A 22,796-nucleotide genomic window follows, 5' to 3' on the forward strand; every position below is an offset into this window, starting at 1 on the left:
GACGTTAAAATAATAAAAAATACAAGTATGTCCATGACGCAAGTGTGATGAGAAAAGGAAAAAGCAGTTGTCGATCTCTAATACACAGTTAATCTTTGTTTGGCTGCAGTTGTCCATTAATATGCCTAATTAGAATAAGACTTTCTCAACAGTATTTGGACTATTTGGCCAAAATGAGACATATACACAAAATAAAATGCTTTTCGTATGTATTCTAAAGATGAGACCACCTACCACATTTCCGTTGTATTCAGGCATATTCTTAAGCCACTAAAATGTCTACGTCATCAATAATCGACGCAGCGCGAGGGACCAGCAGTCCAAAACACTCAGCATGAAATCTGCTCGTCTTTAACACAAATACAAGGCAAAGACTTCCGGACAGTCTAGTTTTACTTGACGTGAACCAGCACAAATCTTTTTTTATTTTTATTTTTTGTTTTATTTTTATCCGGTGTGTTTGTGTGTTCGCCATGTTCGTCCCTTCTCCTCAGTGCAGTCCCTCCTTCAGAGCTTTTACCCTGGTCATGGTGAGTGTGTGGACTTTCACTTCACACATGTGGTCTATCAAAGTAGTTCATGAAAATCAGTCCTCCTTTGCTAAAGGTCGGAACCTACATAACCACACTAGGTTGATCCTTGATTTATTAGACTACGGGGAGTATATCAAAACAGACAGTTATGTGTTATTTGTAGACTTTTCCAAGGCCTTTGATACCGTGGAACACACCTTTCTGTTAAAGACATCACATTTTTTGGGTTTTGGGGCAAATTTTTGTAAATTGGTTCGAATGTTATCCACAGACATTAGTAGCACTGTGTGTCTGAACCCAGGATTAACTCCTGGATTTAAAGTGTTACGTGGTATTAGACAGGGATGCCCTATCTCCCCCAAACTTTTTATTTTGGCAACATAATTATTAACACTGTTTATTGACAATTCCAGGGATACACAAGAAATGACTATTTACAACAAGGAATTTAAGATAAGTCAATTTGCAGATGATACCTGTATCTTTTTAAAAGACAAATCAATGGTGGATAAAACTTTAAGCACTATCTCCATCTTTTCTAAAGCATCAGGATTATCTGTTAACATTAATAAATGTGAGCTACTCCCCATTCATTCAAGCTGTGACTCTTATGTTTCCTTAATTAAAGTGGTATCTGAAGTTAAATATTTAGGAATAACATTATCAAAAAATGTAATTAGAAGAGACACTAATATCTCAAACCATACGTAAGATTTGAAAAAAATATTCAGTCACTGGTTAATCAGAGACCTTTCAGTCTTTGGCAGAATTACTTTATCTAAAGCAGAAGGTATTTCTAAACTAAGTTATCCTTGCCACTCCTTATTCATCTCTTCTGTAAATATTTGTAAAATGAACACAATTATTTTCCAGTTTCTGTGGAGAAATAAAACCCACTACATAAAAAGACCTCAGCTTGTAAAGGACCATGACAAAGGTGGTGTTAAAGCCCCAGATTTGGAATCTATGGTTGACACATTTAGAATGAACTGGATTAAAGCCTGTTTATCACAGCCAAACTCCATATGGTTCCACATTCCAAGGTCTTTGTTTAAGAAAATGGGAGGTTTAGATTTTATTTTGAAATGTGATTTTGATGTGAACAGGATTCCGATCAAGAAGTCCACTTTTCAGAAACAGACTCTGCAGTTTTGGAAAATGATATTTACCCACAATTTTTCTCCTCATAATTCAACTTTATGGAATAATCAAGTAATTACATTGAATAGGAAATCAGTATTCAAAAGTAACTGGTACCAAAGGAACATTATATTTATTACAGATGTAATGGAATGAGATGGTAACCTTTTAAGATATGCAGATTTTGTGGAAAAATGCAGTTTAGATTGTTCTATGAGTGAATATAACAAAATGTGTAGAGTGATCCCTTTACCTTTACTCCATCTGATTTGAAACTTCTTAAATTATAATACATTTGTACCAACAGTACCAAAAGTATTGATTGATGAATGTAATCTGTTTGAAAGAAAATGTAACAATAGATTCATTAGTACTGTTTTAAAGTCTAGGCTGTATCATGATTATGGCAGAGGCCCACCTCACTAACATCTTGTTCATTGAACAAAGCACACTCTAAATTTATGAAATGGCCAATCTTGCTAAAGGTTAAAGAAACTCACTTTAAAATCATGAACAGGATTTATCCTGTAGCAGAGTTCCTTAAGAAAAGATTTCAGTTTGAGGTGGATTAATGCTCCTTCTGCAGTGGTCCTGATGAAACCTTAGAACACTTATTTTTCTGATGTCCTGCATCACACGGTTTTTGGTCAGACACAAAAAATTGGATTTCACTAAAGATGAATGATGTTCCATGTTTTGAATTATATTATTTTTTATACGGATAATTTGGCCTCATCTGTTTCAGATATCATTAATATAATTTTATTTTTGGGTAAATATCATATCCACTGCGCAAAATGTAGAAATAACAAGCCCTCCTTTTCTGGATTTACAAACGAATTTAAAATGTTTGTTTTGTCCCTGAGAAAATTAGAAAAAAACAAAACTGCAATGAAAATAAGCCAGAACATTGCTCGTTACTTATCGTTTTAATTTAAAAAGTCTTCTCTGTTGCATCTCTGCTCCAATACATTAATTTAAAATGCCTAATGATTTGCATTGTACTGTATTTGAATGTATTTTTGCTCTTGCCCTACATATCCCCATGATTTTTGTACTTTATTTTATTTATGTTCATTTGTATTACTATATTATTATCCTTGTTGAGAGTTTGTGATTTTCACAAGTTCAGTAACAAAAAAAAAAGTACTGTCTGACGTTACCCCTCAAGTTAAACATTATTTGGATACTGGTGCCACAAACTGCTCGGATAAATTCATAAAACTTAATGAAAAATGAAAAAGACCCGTTATCTGCCATTATATCAAACCCCAACTTCCTCTTAATGCCTTAAGTTCTGCTGTGACAGTGATGGAGGTACGGATGTAACCATATGGAAATTTCAGATCATGGTTATTGTGACCAAAATTATCACAGTTATCATTATTATCGTGATATTGTTGTAATTGTACTCAAAATGTTCAAAAAGTACTAATACACACACTGAAATAATTTAACCAAGTTGTATTTTGATAAATAAATAAATACAATAAAATAATAGCCACAATGTACTTTCTGTTGCAGAAACACTCAAATATTAACATGTAAACAGTCAAATATACAAATCTGTATTAAAGATGGAACCTTATGGACATTGTTTGACCATTTTCCAGATCAAGTTTGAGTTGTTTTAGTTTCTTTTTCAGGGATAGATAGATCTGTAGCTGGATTATTCTAATTATTCTATTTTAGTATTATCGTACTAAAATAAAAGCACAAAATAAGTATTAGCAGTAAGATGTAAGTCAGATATTTTCACTGAAAGTACTGGATTATCCTGACTTTTTAAACTGATCCGAAACTTATTATTATTAGTATTTAGTCATCAGCGTCTTGGCAGAAGCAGCTCATAGACATGTGGAGTGAGAGTCCTACAAGACACTGCTTTGTTTAAGGTGTCAGAAGACAACAAAGTTGAAGGGTTTCTCAAAGCTTTTATATACAAATACATACAGACACAGATAACTTCATTTATTCCTAAAGGGCAGTTTAGTGTCTGCAGTTCAGTGTGCATACAGTTTTCTATGTTGGGGGGACACGGTAAATGTCATATGGAAAGGTGCAAAAAGTCAAATATTTAGGTAAAAACACAATAACTGTAAGGAAAAAAGAAACAAAACAAAGTAACAGCATAAATAGAATAAAAGGCAAATTGAACCCTAACAATTTATATTCAACAACTATAGCTAATTGCTAACCTAGGCAGCCAGAAAGTTACTTCAGTGGTCACAGAAATGTACTGGAGTAAAAAGTACATTATTTGCCTCAGCGATGTAATAGAGTAGAAGTTAAATATTAGCATAAAACCGAAATAGTCAGTTGAAGAACAAACAGCTGAGGTGTGTACTTAGGTACAGAACTGAGTGAACCTTCGATCTCTGCTCAGTTAATGCTGTGTTTTCATTTCCTTCCACCAGCCGGCCGTGGCCGTGGGGAATGTGGGTCAGCTGGCAGTGGACCTCATTGTGTCCACTCTGAATATGAGACGAGTGGGCTTCCTGCACACGGACTGTCTGATTCCTATGGCTGGAAACAACCCATACTCCAGCGACAAAGAAGACGCAGATGAGCTGCACACCAACGCAGAAGGTACGGCTGACCTGAGTCCAGCTCAACCACCGCTGTTCTCCAACACACTGAGAATTCACCTCCGAATAGACTTGGTGTGAAAGCGTTGTTTATGCAGCAGTGACTCTGTTCTGTTTGAAAATGCTGCTCAGGTTGTCTTGTTTTGTTCACTGCTATGACTTCACATATTTTCAAGTGGTTTTTGAAGTACTGGTGAAAATCTCCTCTCATTCACAGTTTACACAGCAGAAGATCTGAAGCTGGCAGTTCTTCAGATCAGGGCTCCGGTTATTCAGGTAAATCCAACAGCTTCATGTACACTAAGAAGACATATCTATCTATCTATATATATATCTATCTATATATATATATATATATATATATATATATATATATATATATATATATATATATATAAGAAATGAGAAAACAGTGACACATTCAAGAATTTGTAACTTACAGATCAACAAAAATATAAAGATAATTCAGTGGAAGTTACAGTTAAATACTTCCTCAGGTTATTTGTTTCCTGCCTCAGAATTTTCTGAAATACTGTACACTAAATTGCATGACATGAGTCATACATTAATTTGATGAATACAAGATGTAGAAGCCTGTGGCAACATCAGACTGAGGACAGCTAGAAATGCCTGGTTTTCTTGATAAAATATACAGAGATTTAGCTTCTGTCTGTGTCCACAAAGTTTTCCTAAATGCTATTAGTACATCTGGTAGTGGAATGTGTTGCAGATTCATTTTTAAATAGTAAACGACTGCAACCCAGTTCACAGTTAATTCCTAAGAATTTGTGCAAATACACAATTTAGTCAGAGATACCAGAGTTATTGAAGACGTATGTCTGATAAACACATACGCTCAAAAAACTAGAGATTACCAAGTAAAGGTTTGTCGATTTCATTTCAATGTTTTGTCAAATTATTTTCTTCTGTCACTCACCTCATAAGTAACAGTTAATGTAGTAAATACTGTATATAAGTAAATATGTTATATGTTATGTTACATATGTATACATTTACTGGTATTAGGGATGTAATGATATGAAAATGTCATATCACAGTTATTGTGACCAAAATTATCACGGTTATCATTATTATCACGGTATTATTGAAATTGTGCTCAAAATGGTCCAATAGTACTAATACACACACTGAAATAATTTAACCAAGTTGTATTTTGGAAAAAATAAATAAATAATAGGCACAATGTACTTTCTGTTGCAGAAACATTCAAATATTAACATGCAAACATCAAACACACAAATGTGTATTAAAGATGGAACCTTATGGACATTGTTTGAGCATTTTCCAGATCAAGTTTGAATTTTAGTTTCTTTTTCAGAGATAAATAGTCTCCTAGCCTAGACATATCCCAATAATCATCCAAAACATTTTAATTGCTATAATGTAGTTGTGTAGAAAGCATCATCTATTTGTAACTGTGACTTAATTTTATTTTTCATGCAGGCAAAATCCAAAAAGTTCTGTCAGCTGCTTGTGTCTTGGATCAAATCCTGCGGCTTCTCCAGGACAGTGGTTCTGTCCAGCAGCCACGCCTACCACAGGGATGACCAGCAACTGCGGAGGTACAACAGGTCCACATGGACAGAGGAGCCACGTGCCCTCAGTGTACACACCACTGCTCTGTGTGTTCATGTATGTGTGTAAGTGTGTGTTTGTGTGCACACTAGCTCTCCTCTGAGGTACCTGGTGACGCCGTCCATGCTGAAGTTAAGTAAAGACGCCCTGGAAGAGCTGGGATGGAGCGAGATGGAGCGAGTGTCTGCCTTCCCTGGACTGACGGAGGCCAACGCCGAGCCTCGACTCTACATCCCTGGAGGAGGCATCACCAAAGGCCTGTACACAGACAGGTACTGAGAGCCAGCAGTGGCCTTCAAGGACTACAGGAAGAACTACAGGAAGGACTGGGAGGCTTTGTGTTGGAAAAACAAGGCAATTCCAGTTCTTCACACATGACCTGGAAACGGTTTGAACCTACTGAGTTCGAGCCAAGGTTCTAATAGTTTTTGATTTTTCATTATAGTTTAGTTTTATTCAGTTTTGACTTTTTTTTCTCTAATTCAGTTAGTTTTAATTAGTTTTTAGAGCAGGTTTGATAGTTTTTATTAGTTTTCATTATTTTTTAAATGCTTAGTTTAAGTTTAGTTTTTTTTTATATCTTTTCTCTTCTTCTCTGTCGTCGTATTCAAATAAATCCCAGACAGGACTCTGCTGCTTTCTCCCAACTTTAGTCTCCATTGCCGCGTTTCCACTACGTGATATCGGCTCGACTTGACTCGGCCTTTTTGCGTTTCCGTTCTGAAAAAGGACCTGGAATCTGGTACGCGGTACTAGTTTTTTGGTATCACCTCCACCGAGGTTCCCGGACTGTGGACCAGATACTAAAAGGTGACACTGTGTAAACACTGCAGACCACTGATTGGTCAGAGTCGTCTCTGTGACCCGCCCTTTTACAAAAAACAGATGCAGAAGTTTACAGTAAATCTGTCGGTAGGTGAATCCACATGATGACAGTCTGTAAAACTACACCATGGTTTGTCGAGGAGGTTCAGATGTAAAAATTCAGCATGAGTTTGACGAGACAACACGCAGCGAGGGAGTTTATCAGCAACTCTGAGCAGACGACATGGAAGTAACGCTATGACGCTATGACGACCAGGTTCTGTAAAGTGGGTAGTATCCTGTAATGGAAAGGGTCTGGAATAAGACCTGGTACCAGAGTGGAGTTGAGCCGAGCCGAGTCGAGCCGGTTCCACGTAGTGGAAACGCGGCGCATGTTTCCAGGTAGAGTGGGGACCAGAAGACGACTGGAAACCACAAGTGAACACAAGTGACGGACCCTTAAATATCATATAGTGCCAACAGCTAAAATTGCTTGAGTGAAATAAATCGATTTCATATCAATCTGACGTTGACAAAGATGAAAACGAAGGGAATTTTATCCTTAATTTTTATCTGTTTTAGTTAGTTTTGTAAACACACAATACAGTTTCAGTTAGTTATTATTTTTTTCTATTAATTATAGTTTTTATTTATTTCAGTTAACGAAAACGTTTTTACAATTCTAGTTTACGTCATTTCGTTAGTTTTCGTTAATAACCTTGGTTCGAGCATCCCTTCTTCTGGTTTACTGGTCAACAGTGGCTGAGGCGATATATCAAAGTGTCACTGCAGTGTGCCCCAATGTACAGCGAATAAACAAAGGCAACCATATTTAAGTTTTCATGGTTTTCCTTCAGATGTAGGTAGAAGAAGAAATGGGTCGTCGCAATTCATTGAGATGAGGGGCCGAACTTCAGAATCCGATTGGGAAGTACGTTCGTGTGTAGCCGGCATTTCTGGGAAGAGGATTACCAGGGAAATGTCAGCGGTGTTGTGAAGGGAATCAGGAGGTTAAAGGTAGAGAAAACACCATCGCTGTTTGCTTGGAATAATCGGGGGTGTCTTGCCAAGAAAGCCTACACTTTCATGCTGCTGCTCGTATGGGATTGGAGGTTGGCGGTGGTCTCGGCTGTGGCACCAGATGCATCAGACTCCCTTTTTATGTTATGGTTCCGAGTCTGTTAGAGTCATTTTTTGTGCTTCAGTTAAAAATTTATATTTATATTTGATTTCTTATTAATAATTTATGTATATTATATGAATGTCAAGTAATAATAGCATACGTCTTGACATCACTGTATGATGCAATCCTACTGGCTGCTAAGAATATAAAACGTAAAGAAAGAGAAGTGGAACCGGAAGCCTGGAGCCCAGGAACATCACAGTCTTCTGACCGTCATGTAATTTAATTTAGAAATTAATCTTTTGTTTGTATCAATGTAAATTTTAAGTAAAGACCCCAAGTAGAAAAGTTGGATTCCAGACCCTTTGTTTACTGATACATCGCGTACAGAAGAACTCTGAGGTTCACGACCGGTGAGATATACGCCGCAGTCACAGAGCCGACCTCTTGATTTAGTTTCAGGACTTCTGCCGGACCCGTTTGTGCAGTCCGTTGGTGACCGGCTAAGACAGCTTACACCCCAGCCCCTGATATGGTCAGTGCTACATGTATATGTCACAGTAGAGACTGAAATTCAGTAGGATTCCTAATCCTACTAGGACAGATAGTAATTGTAGTTTGTCCTAGGACAAACTAAAATTACTATCTGTCCTAGTAGGATTAGGAATCCTATTGGATTTCAATCTCTACTGTGACATATATATATACGCTTTCTCCACGAGATGCCCCCCATTATTCCAAGTAAACCACAGTGGTGTTTTCTCTACTTTTAACCTCTTGTTCCCTTCACAGTACCGCTGACCTTTCCCTGGTAATCCTCTTCCCAGAAATGCCGGCTATTGACACTTCGACGTCTCCTCAGTCATTGTTGACAAGTAACCTGGAAGAACTGGTGCTCAAACTCAATATTTTCAAACCGTTTCCAGGTTATGGGTGAAAATTAAAAACATCTTTATTCAAAATTAACCAGTAGTAAATATATTTCTATCACATTGTAAAAGTAGTTTAGAAAGTTCTCGACCAACTACATTCAGAGTGTATTAAGGCTAAACAAAAACAAATGAAAAAGAGGCAAAAATACAACATTAGAAAAAAAAAAAAGCAAAATGCAAGATGTTAAAACATGAAAATAGAAGATGCCTTATTGCAAAATATCATAAATAAGTAAAAAAGAAAAGATCACATAAAGTAAAAGCAGGTGTATGATGTGAGGTCTTAAGTCACTATTTCCTATTCCTACGAAAAAATTAAAGAGAATAAGATAGCATGACATCATAAAACTAGTGAGAGTGGTAACATAGTAGAGTGGTAAAATAAAAGGAGGAAGGGACCTAAAACCCAATAGAAGGAACAGGCAGTAAGATAGAAGTAAGTAAAATACATCCATCCATTATCTTCCGCTTTATCCGGGGCCAGGTCTTGGGGGTAACAGTCTAAGCAGGGATGCCCAGACTTCCCTCTCCCCAGACTCCTCCTCCAGCTCTTCCGGGGGGACCCCGAGGCGTTCCCAGGCCAGCCGAGAGACATAGTCTCTCCAACGTGTCCTGGGTCTTCCCCGAGGTCTCCTCCCGGTGGGACATGCCCAGAACACCTCCCCAGGGAGGCGTCCAGGAGGCATCCGAAACAGATGCCCGAGCCACCTCAGCTGGCCCCTCTGGATGTGGAGGAGCAGTGGTTCTACTCCGAGCTCCTCCCTGGTGACTGAGCTCCTCCCCCTATCCCTAAGGGTGCGCCCAGCCACCCTGCGGAGGAAACTCATTTCGACCGCTTGTATCCGGGATCTTGTCCTTTCGGTCATGACCCAAAGCTCTTGACCATAGGTGAGGGTAGGAACGTAGATTGACCGGTAAATCGAGAGCTTCTCCTCTCGGCTCAGCTCCTTCTTCACCACAACCGACCGGTACAGTGACCGCATCACTGCAGACGCTGCACCGATCCGTCTGTCAATCTCGCGCTCCATCCTTTCCTCACTCGTGAACAAGACCCCGAGATACTTAAACTCCTCCACTTGGGGCAAAGACTCCCCACCGACCCGGAGAGGGCAGACCACCTTTTTCCGGTCGAGAACCATGGCCTCGGATTTGGAGGTGCTGATCCTCATCCCGCTCGCTTCACACTCGGCTGCAAACCGCCCCAGTGCACGCTGAAGGTCCAGGTTTGATGAGACCAACAGGACAACATCATCTGCAAAAAGCAGAGATGAAATCCTGTGGTCCCCAAACCGGACCCCCTCCGGCCCCTGGCTGCGCCTAGAAATTCTGTCCATAAAAATTATGAACAGAACCGGTGACAAAGGGCAGCCCTGCCGGAGTCCACCGTGCACCTGGAACAGGTCTGACTTACTGCCGGCAATGCGAACCAGGCTCCTGCTTCGGTCATACAAGGACCGGACTGCCCTTAGCAAAGGGCCCCGGACCCCATACTCCCGAAGCACCCCCCAAAGGATACCACGAGGGACACGGTCCAACGCCTTCTCCAGATCTACAAAACACATGTGGACTGGTTTGGCGAACTCCCATGAACCCTCGAGCACCCGATGGAGAGTATAGAGCTGGTCCAGCGTTCCACGACCGGGACGAAAACCGCATTGTTCCTCCTGGATCCGAGGTTCGACTATCGGTCGGATCCTCCTCTCCAGTACCCTGGAATAGACTTTCCCCGGGAGGCTGAGGAGTGTGATCCCCCTATAGTTGGAGCACATCCTCCGGTCCCCCTTCTTAAAAAGGGGAACCACCACCCCGGTCTGCCAATCCAGAGGTACTGTCCCCGACTGCCACGCGATGTTACAGAGACGTGTCAACCAAGACAGTCCCTGCACATCCAGAGACTTAAGGTAGTCAGGGCGAATCTCATCCACCCCCGGTGCCCTGCCACCGAGGAGCTTGCCAACCACCTCAGTGACTTCAGCTTGGGTGATGGACGAGTCCACCTCTGAAACCTCAGCCTCTGCCTCCTCCATGGAAGACGTGGCAGTGGGATTGAGGAGATCCTCGAAGTATTCCTTCCACCGTCCGACAACATCCCCAGTCAAGGTCAGCAGCTCCCCACTTCCACTGTAAACAGTGTTGGTGGCGCACTGCTTTCCCCTCCTGAGGCACCGGATGGTTTGCCAGAATTTCCTCGAGGCCGACCGATAGTCCTCCTCCATGGCCGCCCCAAACTCCACCCAGACCCGAGTTTTTGCCTCCACAACAGCTCGGGCTGCAGCACACTTGGCCCTCCGGTACCCATCAGCTGCCTCCGGAGTCCCACGGGCCAACAAGGCCCGATAAGACTCCTTCTTCAGCTTGACGGCATCCCTTACTTCCGGGGTCCACCACCGGGCTTGGGGATTGCCGCCACGACAGGCACCGGAGACCTTGCGACCACAGCTCCGAGCAGCTGCTTTGACAACGGAGGTGGAGAACATGGTCCACTCGGACTCAATGTCCCCAGCCTCCCCCAGGATGTGGGAGAAGCTCTCCCGAAGGTGGGAGTTGAAGACCGTACTGACATCAGGTTCTGCCAGACGTTCCCACCAGACCCTCACAACACGTTTGGGCCTGCCGAGTCGGTCTGGTTTCCTCCTTCGCCAGCGGATCCAACTCACCACCAGGTGGTGATCAGTTGACAGCTCCGCCCCTCTCTTCACCCGAGTGTCCAAAACACGCAGTCGGAGGTCTGATGATACGACAATGAAGTCGATCATCGACCTCCGGCCGAGGGTGTCCTGGTGCCAAGTGCGCTTATGGACATCCCTGTGTTGGAACATGGTGTTCGTTATGGACAAACTGTGACTAGCACAGAAGTCCAATAACAGAACACCACTCGGGTTCAGATCAGGGAGGCCGTTCCTCCCCATCACCCCCCTCCAGGTCTCACTGTCGTTGCCCACGTGGGCATTGAAGTTGCCCAGGAGAACAATGGAGTCTCCAGTTGGAGCACCATCCAGCACCCCTCCCAGGGACTCCAAGAAGGCCGGGTACTCTGCACTGCTGTTCGGCCCGTAGGCCGAAACGACAGTGAGGCACCTGTCCCCGACCCGAAGACGTAGGGACGCGACCCTCTCGTTCACCGGGGTGAACTCCAAAACATGGCAGCTGAGCTGAGGGGCTATGAGCAAGCCCACACCAGCCCGCTGCCGCTCACCACGGGCAACGCCAGAGAAGTGGAGAGTCCAGCCCCACTCGAGGGGTTGGGTTCCAGAGCCCAAGCTGTGTATGGAGGTGAGCCCGACTATATCTAGACGGTATCTCTCAACCTCCCTCACAAGCTCCGGCTCCTTCCCTCCCAGCGAGGTGACATTCCATGTCCCAAGGGCTAGACTCTGCGTCCGGGGATCGGGTTGTCGGGCTCCCTGCCGTCGACTGCCACCCAATCCACACTGCACCCGACCCCTATGATTCCCTCGGTGGGTGGTGAGTCCACCGGAGGGCGGGCCCACGTCGCTCCTTCGGACTGGGCCCGGCCAGACCCCGTGGGCATAGGCCCGACCACCAGGCGCTCGCATTCGAGCCCCAACCCCAGGCCTGGCTCCAGGGTGGGGCCCCGGCTGCGCCATACCAGGCAACGGACTGGCATTGGTGGGCCCAGGGTCTGGTTGGTTCTGGTTCTGGTGGTGGATGTGCTGCTCTGACAGTAGGATGACGTGCCGGTGTGTTCATTGTTCTTCTGTGTATCTCTGATGTGCCCATCAATCGGAGGAATGACCTTTTTCACATTATTAACAGTTTCCCAGTGTCACCTCTAAGTGTGTCCAATGGTTCCAAAGCACTAGAAACGTGCGTACGTCAACTATGGAGTTGGCGTGAAGGAGCGCACATTTCCACGGTCATTTCACTCTTTATACATCTGAACGTGAGCGTGGAAAAGGGCGTACGCCAGGTTTTTGTGCGTACGCACGCTTTATGCATGAGGCCCCTGGACTTTTGGTGGAAAAGGGCCTAATGTCATCACGGTCTGTAATTGTGGGTAATTATTCCTTTCATCAGTGTGCTTTCACTGTACCTTTTTTTTCCTTTCTTTCTCTGTCCTTTTCTTAACAATAGGGTGCAAAAATGGAATATGAGGAGAACCTGTTTGTTAAATAGTTGTTGTTTGTGCGTTGTGTTCAGCTGTGCAGAGGACATCCCACTGGCAGTGCTGCTGCTCTTCTGTTCTGAAGGAGACAACGTTCCAGACGCCTTCGCTTTGGTCGACCACCTCAACAGCTGGCTCCACCTGCTGGACAGTCCCGTCAGTGACCACACCTGCACAAACAAAAACCATACACCTACCATACCGCATCCTAGTTTTACGACGTATACACTTGCTCCTTCTTTGCTTACATAGTTTTAATCTTAGCCTCATTTTTACTGCTTGAGATTCTGTCCAGAACTCATGGGTAATGACTTTAAAACAAGCAGGAGTTCTATTTCTGAACAAATCTGACAGCAGATTATACACATTAATGGAAATACTTAAAATACTTGTACAGTTCACTTGTAGGGGTGTAAGAAAATATCGGTTCTGCAATATATCGCAATATTTCATTTCACAATATTGTATCAATATTAAAAAGTACTGTATCAAAATTTTTAGGTATTGTATTTATTCAAATGCAGATATTGTGGAGGTTCATTTTAGTTTTTTTGTTTTTCTTTTTTGTTTATATTTTATTTATTATTATTTAACATTCTTTTATTCAGTAATGTTAGTTCCTTTGTTGGGATTGAACTCAAATCCTGTTCTGATGTTAGTTGTGAACTAATAGAATATGAACATTTGAACAGGATCTGAAACTGGAATGTCTGTAAAACAGAATTTCAGTTTGAACACAGGAACATTTTATGATATAACATTAGATCCTGTTGGGATCAAATAAAAATGTGTTTAGTATTTGTGCAGATTTCTGCTGTAATTCAATTTTTCCAGGAAAAAATCAAAACCTATAAAAATTGCCTTTTTAACAGTATTGTGATATATTGTATCGTGATCCCAGTATTGTGATTTGTATCATATCACCAGATTCTTGCCAATACACAGCCCTATTCACTTGCGGCAGTTGCTGTGACTCATAATGTGGGACCGTCAGATATCCCCTCTTCTACACTGAAGACTTCCACAGACTTGTAGAGAAAAGGGGACAAACTGAGTGATTAGAAGTGACGGGGGAGAAGGAAAGTGGAAGATGGAGGAGTTTCACCATGTTAACTTTGGCTGAAGACAATGGACAACAGTGATAAAGGATAACACCAGTAAAAATACCAACACCAGTAAAAATACCAATGCCAATAAAAATACCAAGATACAAGAATAGGTGTCAGCAAATACTAGTCCTGTTTGGAGCCATGTCTGTGTAGCCCAGACTAAAAGGAGGAGGACAAACGAAAGAACAAAGCAGCGTAACAGCTAGGGATGGAACCATATGAAAAGTTCATATCACAGTTATTGTGACCAAAATGATCATGGTGATCATTATTATCGCAGTAGTTATACTTTTACACACACTGAAATAATGTAACCAAGTTGCATTTAAAAAAAAAAAAACAAAACCATATAAAATATTAGGTACAATGTACTTTCTGTTGCAGAAACATTCAAACATTAACATGTAAACAATCAAATATACAAATGTGCACTGAAGATGGAACCTTATGGACACTGTTTGACCATTTTCCAGATCAAGTTTGAGTTGTTTGAGTTTCTTTTTCATAGATAGATAGTCAAACACAGTTATCTTAATAATTAGAATTTAAACAGTAATACTAACCATCAGGAATTTTACCACAGTTTATCGTTATACCAGTAATGGTTCCATCTCTACATTCAACAGAAACATGTTTTCAGCTCTGCTTCCAGACCCACAATCTGTCATGAGACCAGTCCTCCTCCAACAGACGGACAGGATCAGCTTACACTGAGCTAGAGCTTCACTAATAATCACATTTCAATCCCAATCACAACATCAGTCTGTGTAGTTGTGTCATTTCAAACGGCTGTCATTTAGAATGTCCACATTTAGGAGGATGTAGGCCGACGTATTTGCAAAAAGAGGAAATAATACAAACACAGCCTCTGGTCTAATCATATCACTGGTCTACAAGTAATGAAACTTTACCAAGTTTGACTAATACGGAAAAATTGAAATTCAAATAATAGTATAATAAACTATAAATAATGATGACTCCATATTTTCCACTTTATTTTACTGTGAAAAAATAACCTTGAATTCTGAAAATATTTACATATTCAAACTTTCTGACAAAAACAGAAATTTCTTAACTGCAGTTTTAATAATATTATGTCTCATGTGCAATATAGATCAGATCAACAAAGGTAAAAAACAAACAGGCATTTATTAACCGGCATTATTTTGGTAAAATTGCACTTAATTTTCTTTAGCCTTTTCAGGTTGGTCATATTTGTTCAAGTTATTCACATGAGTGTTAAAGCACAGTTTGTAAATGTAAGTATTGTCATAATTTAATGTTATTTTTGCATTAAGGCACAGAGAAATATTTGGAGTTGTCATTACTTATGGGCATAATGTCATATTTTTCACATTAAACTAAGAAGAAAAATTTGACTCATTTGTATGTTATTATAATATTTTACTAGAGCTCACAGTTGGTGTGTATGTGGAACAAACTCAAATGAGTTCAAACCCTTGACAGTGAATATCTCCGGTGTCATTTTTGGACTTTGTAAACTCCTCCCGTGGGCCGGTTTTGGCCCGTGGTCCGCATGTTTGACACCCCTGGTCTACACAACACAATACTTTCACTTCTCAGGATCTTTCTAGTGGATGATTTATAAATCTAATGTACAAATTAGGGATGTAACCATATGAAAATGTCATATCACAGTTAGGGCTGTGTATCGGCAAGAATCTGCCGATACGATAAGTCAATACTAGGATCACAATGTGATATATCACGATATATCATGATACTGTTAAAAAGGCAATTTTTTGTTTGTTTCTTTTTTTAAATGATTTTTTCCTGGAAGAATTGAATTACACCATAAATCTGTACAAATACTAAACACATTTTTATTGGATCCCAACAGGATCTAATGTTCTATCACAAAATGTTCCTGTGTTCAAACTGAAATTCTGTTTTACAGACATTCCAGTTTCAGATCCTGTTCAAATGTTCAGATTCTATTAGTTCACAACTAACATCAGAACAGTATTTGAGTTCAATCCCAACAAACGAACTAACATTATTTAATAAAAGAGTGATAAATAATAATAAATAAAATATCAACAAAAAAGAAAAACAAAAAAACAAAAATGAACCTCCACAATATCTGCATTTGAATAAATACCTATAAATACCGATACAGTACTTTTTAATATCGATACAGTATTGTGAAAGGAAATATCGCGATATATTGCAGAACCAATATTTTCTAACAGCCCTAATCATGGTTGTTGTGACCAAAATTATCATGGTTATCATTACTATCATGGTATTATTGAAATTGTGCTCAAAATGTTCAAAAAGTACTAATACACACACTGAAATAATTGAACCACGTTGTATTTTGAAAAAAACAAAACAAAAACCAAATAAAATAATTGGCACAATGTCCCTTCTGTTGCAGAAACATTCAAATATTAACCCTTAGTGGTCTGAGTCTATTCTGTCTGTTTTTCAGTCCTTTTGATTTGGCCTTTATATACTATATAAACAAATGTTTACTATACCCATGTTTGGGATCTGTTTTTTCAGCACAACTTCATCTATATCATCTGTCTATTATTTTTTCACTTTAACCTACTATAAAAACATAAAAGGACAAAAAACACAAAAAAATATAAAATCCAATTTGAAAAATATATATAATTTATTGCATAAATAACACACAGATGCTTAATGAACCTTTTCCAAGACTTTAAAAGTGAATATTGGTTCCAAATATTAGGTGTATACAATTAAGATTGTAATAAATTAAAACTATACTCAAATATTTGACATAAAAGCAGATCTTTACATAGGCGTTTTCTCCGGAAAAGGGCAGTAATCAAACACAGTTATAATGACAATTAGAATTTAAATGGTAATACTAACCGTCTGCATTTTTACCGCAGTTTATTGTTATACCGGTAATGGTTACATCCCTAGTATAAATGTATATACATAAATATATATCTATATATGTAATAATCACTTTATCATATAATGCTCCTTTGAAAACCTGAGCTAAGCAGCATTTATTTAAGTATGTCAGATTTAACACATTGAAATCTCCGAGGCAGATAACTGTAGACCAGTGTAGTTAGAGCAGGTACTGTGTAGAGTAGAAGAATACAAGCTCCAGTAATTTCACATTTTTTATACTAGTCCAAGTCTGTATGTTTGACTTGAAATTTCTAAATGAGTAAATGAAAATTGCATATTGCAGTCTCAGTAATGGACACAATAAGCACAATGCAACTTGTTCACCTCATTGTACAGCTGTGAGCTTATCGGAAAACTATTGTTTGTTTGTGATTCTGTTCTTAAAGATTTAAAACTTACCGTATTTTTCGGACTATAAGGCGCACCGAATTATAAGGCGCAATATCAGTGAACGGGTCTATTTTCATACATAAGGTGCACTGGATTATAAGGCGCATTGAGCCAAACAAAACATTCAGATAAGTCAAACTTTTTCCAACTCACAACAACCACAATCACAATAACTCTCAACATTGTTCAGTTGTAACACATCAGAAAAAAGAGAGGGGGAGCCAACACTAGCAAAATAAAAATACGAAACAAAAATACAAAACAATACTCTCACTTTTTCAGTTCATTCTTCTTCCACAGATCCATCAAATTCTTCATCTTCATTGTCTGAGTTTAACAGTTGGGCGATTTCAGCATCAAACATGCCCGGATCCCTCTCGTCATTATCTGAGTCCGTCTCGTTGCTGTTACTCAGCTGTTCAGTGAGGATTCCGGCCTTCGTGAAAGCTCAGACGACACTTTAGACTGATAGCTTAGCCCAGGTATCCACCATCCTTTGGCAGATAGTGGCGTAACTCACCTGGCGTTGCCTCCCTGTCTTGGTAAATGTGTGTTCGCCTTCTGTCATCCAACGCTCCCACACAGCTCGCAATTTAACTTTGAACGACCTGTTGACACATATACACTATATTTCCAGAAGTATTCCCTCTCCTGCCTTGACTCCCATATGAATGTCAGGTCCATCCCATTCCTAGTCTATGGGTTCAGTCTGACGTGGGTCCACCCTTTGCAGCTCTAACAGCTTCATCTCTTCTGGGAAGGCTGTCCACAAGGTTTAGGAGTGTGTTCATGGGAATTTTGGACCATTCTTCCAGAAGTGCATTTGTGAGGTCCCACACTGATGTTGGACAGAAGGCCTGGCTCTCAGTCTGCGCTCTAATTCATCCAAAGGTGTTCTATGGGGTTGAGGTCAGGACTGTGTGCAGGCCAGTCCAGTTCATCCACACCAGACTCTGTCCTCCATGTCCAAATGGACCTTGCTTTGTGCACTGGTGCACAGTCATGTTGGAAGAGGAAGGGGCCGGCTCCAAACTGTTCCCACAAAGTTGGGAGCATGGAATTGTCCAAAATGTCTTGTTCTGCTGAAGCATTCCCAGTTCCTTTCACTGGAACTAAGGGGCCCAGCCCAGCTCCTGAAAAACAACCCCACACCATAACCCCCCCTCCACCAAACTTTACACTCGGCACAATGCGCTCCCACAAGTATCGTTCTCCTGGAGACCGCCAAACCAAGACCCATCCGTCAGATCGCCAGATGGAGAAGCACGATTGGTCACTGCAGAGAAGGCTCCTCCCCTGCTCTACAGTCCAGTGGCGGCGTGCTTTACACCACTGCATCCACCGCTGTGCATTGCACTTGGTGATGTATGGCTTGGATGCAGCTGCTCGGCCACGGAAACCCATTCCATGAAGCTCTGTGCGCACTGTTCTGGAGCTAATCTGAAGGACACATGAAGTTTGGAGGTCTGTACCATTGACTCTGCAGAAAGTCGGCCACCTCTTCGCAATATGAGCCTCAGCATCCGCTGACCCCGCTCTGTCAGTTTACGTGGCCTACCACTGCGTGGCTGAGTTGCTGTCGTTCCCAAACACTTCCACTTTCTTATAATCCAGCTGACAGTTGACTGTGGAATATTTAGGAGTGAGGAAATTTCATGACTGGATTTGTTGCACAGGTGGCATCCTATCACAGTTCCACGCTGGAATTCACTGAGCTCCTGAGAGAGACCCATTCTGTCCCAAATGTTTGTAAAAGCAGTCTGCATGCCTAGGGCTGGATTTAATACACCTGTGGACATGGAAGGGACTGGAACAGCTGAGTCTGATTATGTGGATGGAGGAGACATGACTTTTGGCAATATAGTGTATCTAGCAGTTGGAGTTCTTTGGTTAATCCACCCGGAATGATGGCAAACTCTTGAATTAGTTTGCTTCACTTGGGTTTTGACAGGATCAGTGAGATGGACACGCATGGAGTCGCAGATCAATAGGGACAACCAGAATTAATACATAAGACGCACCGGATTAAAAGGTGCGCTGTCGACTTTTGAGAAAATTAAAGGATTTTAAGTGCGCCTTATAGTCCGAAAACTACGATACTATTTTTGTGATTGAATGTACTGCTGTCAGCTGGGATGGAATATTTCCTGGGCATTTCATGCAGAACTCTTCAGTCAGGGCCTTTCTTTGAGAAAAAAAACAAAAACAAAATGCATATGTAGTTTTACACTGAGTAAATGGTATCTAGGAAAATTTTAGAATTAGAATTTTTTTTCCTGTTGTTTGTTCTGGTGTAAGTGTCCTGACTCCAAACACTAGCAAAGTTCATTTTTTATGAATTCTTTCAGTCTTTTTTCTTCTCCCATGATCTTATAATAGGTGAAATTTCTAATGTCTATAAAAACATCAATTTTGTTTCAATTTACTTCAAACTTGGCACATATATAGAGGCAATTGATATGACATCAGCTGGATCCAGTATGTGTGAGGAGTGGGGCTGTCCCTGGCACCACTTACTTCCTTTAGATTGGGAAATTTGTATTCAACATCCAAGAGGCAGTAACATGTTTATGCAAAAAGCTTTTTCAGAAATCAACAGTAAATATAAATAATTTGAAAAGCTGAATCCACTGGTTCCTTTTTAATGCATCCAAATTTGTAGCCTGTAGTTTGAATATCCAGCAGTTTGAGCCCATCTGTTTATCTGGTAACTGTTGTCAGTCCGACAGTGCAGTCATATTTGTAGATTTGAAAATGACTGTTGTATGAGTCCAGAGCTGTCAGTTCTGATGCAAACACATGATTGTCTGAAGTCTACATTTACAGCTCACTAGTGATTAAACTAATTAGTGGTTCTAGTGAATAAAGGAGTCATTTCTAATAAAATCATAAAATGTCAACCGAGGTTATTATCGTTCACGAAAACTAGCGAAATGACGCAAACTAGAATTGTAAAAATATTTTCGTTAACTGAAATAAATAAAAACTATAATTAAAAGAAAAAAACAATAACTAACTGAAACTGTATTGTGTGTTTACAAAACTAACTAAAATGGATAAAAATTATGGATAAAATTTCCTTTGTTTTTGTCTTTGCCAATGTTGGATTGATACAAAATCAATTTATTTCACTCTAGCAATTTTCTGTGCTGGCACCATATGATATTTAAGGGTCCGTCACTTGTGTTCACTTGTGGTTTCCAGTCGTCTTCTGGTCCCCACTCTACCTGGAAACATGGAGACTAAAGTTGGGAGAAAGCAGCAGAGTCCTGTCTGGGATTTATTTGAATACGACGACAGAGAAGAAGAGAAAAGAGACGACTAAACTAAAACTAAGCATTTAGAAAAAAATGAAAACTAATAAAAACTATCAAACCTGCTCTAAAAACTAATTAAAACGAACTGAATTAGAGAAAAAAAAGTCAAAACTAAATTAAACTAAACTACAGGGTGTCCCATAAGTCTCCATACATAGGAAAAATAAACGTTTCTTCTTCTAAACCATTTTTATTTCTATAATATGCTCTATATGACTGCCATTTTGTCGGGAACACATTTCAATGCGTGTCCTCCACTGCTGAAGAACTATAAAGAAGAAATATAAAGAAATACATGTTAGAACCATATATGTATGGAATGTATTATGTCTCCTATGTATGCAGACTTATGGGACACCCTGTATAATGAACTAGAAGCACTCAGAGAGCGCAGACCTCCGCCAAGGCAGATCAGTGGGCCCCCATGGCCCCCCACCCCTGATCACCACCAAAATGTAAACATTTGTTCCTTGTGCCAGTATCAACATTTCCTGAAATTTTCATCCAAATCCGTCCATGACTTTTTGAGTTATCTTGCACACAGACAGACAGACAAACTAACGCCAACAAAAACAACCTCCATGGCGAAGGTAAAAATCCAAAACTATTAGAACCTTGATGCCAACAAACTCATTTTCCTTAGAATAGATTTGTGAATGGATTAAACATATCTTCTACTTGTTCTTCTGAGGGTTTAATTTGTCAAATACTTTGTCTCAGTCTGGAAAATGCGACAGATACGCCCTGAAGCAGATCCTCTGGCAGACGCCTCCTTTAATGGTCTGTTTCTGATTTTCCTTTCAGGGTTTAGAGGCGACTAAATGGAAGAGCCCTCCCTCCTGGAGTCTTCTGTTTGGAAGTGGCATCCCACCTGCTCTCTTCTGACACACATGTGCTGTTTGCTTTGCTTTGGATTGTGGGAAAACAGTGAAACCAGAAGACATTGGTCTGGGATCCCAAACGCTTCCGTGTTTTCGCTCCTTTGTAAACATGTTTTGAATCGGTGTCATGTGCAGTTTGCTTCGCCCACGTAACAAACTCTGGACCTAAGACATGACAGTAAAGCCCACCTACCAGGTTTGACCTCAGAACCTTCACGTGTACAAATATTACTTCATGTACATCAGCTGTTTCATTTTCACAAATAATGCTTTTCCTAATAAAAGACAGTTCCAAAAACAGGAGTGTGATGTATCCAAAGTGACTGTGTTCCTGTTGCCGGACAGCAGCTCCGCCTGCTTTGACTGAAAGTGCTTGGCTCGGTGCCATGCTGGATTCCTGGCAGTCACGCCTCTCTGTAATTTGATTTCTTTCTAAAATACATATCACAACTTTACATGGCGGTAACATCGACGTAGCCGCCTGACTCAGACTTTGACCTTGCAGAGACGTTTGTGGTTTTCCTGTCAGATCAGGTTTTGTGGGAAGGAGGATTGTTTGTGTGTAGACTGGTTTTGGAAGAAGGTATGTACAGTCATTTTCTACACAAATTTGGAACGGAGAGCTCTGTCATTCCAAAATGCTGACAGTCAAATCTTCATATTTAGGCCTGTAACAAATGAAAATGTTTATATTTCCAACTTAAACTTCTAATAAACATATAAAATCTTGTAAATCAAGCAGAGAAGGGAACACTGTTATGGAAACTAGATAATACCAGTTTTATTTGTAGATTACACTCTAGGAAAAAGAGAAACTTAAGACAAATTCAAAGGAGAACGAGTCATCAAATCAGATTTCTACTGTAATCAAATCTGTATTGTCTCATTTCTTTTAAACAAGCAAAAATATGTTTTTCTAGACATCTTTTTAAAAAGGAACACTATATACATTATAGAAACATTAAATGCCACGTAATTTGTCAAATGGGAGGAGACAGGCTTTGCTCCTGCCACAGTGAAAAACTTCAAGTAATCTCTTATAAAAAATAGAACTTTTTTTTATTTTTGCCTCTGAAAACAGGTTTTCTAAAAATCCACATATGAACAGCATTACAAATTGGTGATGCATAGCCCCTAGTTTAGTCTTAATTTCACTGATGCAATGAAAGCAAAATAGAATGACAAAGCTGCAAAATAATTACACTGAGCAAAAACACAAACGCACCATGAACAGTATTTGTGGAACACCAGACCAGCACAAACTGAGCTCATGATGTCTTATAATTGTAAAACCTGGTTAATTCTCTTGATTTGTAACCAACCTTTGTGTCCTTCTCT

General features: G+C 40.3%; 1 protein-coding gene across 1 annotated transcript; it reads left to right on the plus strand.

Annotated features, from left to right (window-relative positions):
• The first annotated feature begins 300 nt into the window (after positions 1-300).
• psmg2 (proteasome (prosome, macropain) assembly chaperone 2) lies at positions 301-22,091 on the plus strand. Its single transcript, XM_030146694.1, has 7 exons — positions 301-530; positions 4,091-4,262; positions 4,479-4,537; positions 5,726-5,844; positions 5,950-6,129; positions 12,878-12,998; positions 21,382-22,091. The coding sequence occupies exons 1-7, from the start codon at positions 474-476 to the stop codon at positions 21,460-21,462; spliced, it is 789 nt and encodes a 262-aa protein (XP_030002554.1). The 5' UTR covers positions 301-473; the 3' UTR covers positions 21,463-22,091.
• The last annotated feature ends 705 nt before the right edge of the window (positions 22,092-22,796 follow it).

The sequence above is a fragment of the Sphaeramia orbicularis genome, chromosome 11 (assembly GCF_902148855.1).
Source record: "Sphaeramia orbicularis chromosome 11, fSphaOr1.1, whole genome shotgun sequence".
Classification (NCBI taxonomy): Eukaryota; Metazoa; Chordata; class Actinopteri; order Kurtiformes; family Apogonidae; genus Sphaeramia; species Sphaeramia orbicularis.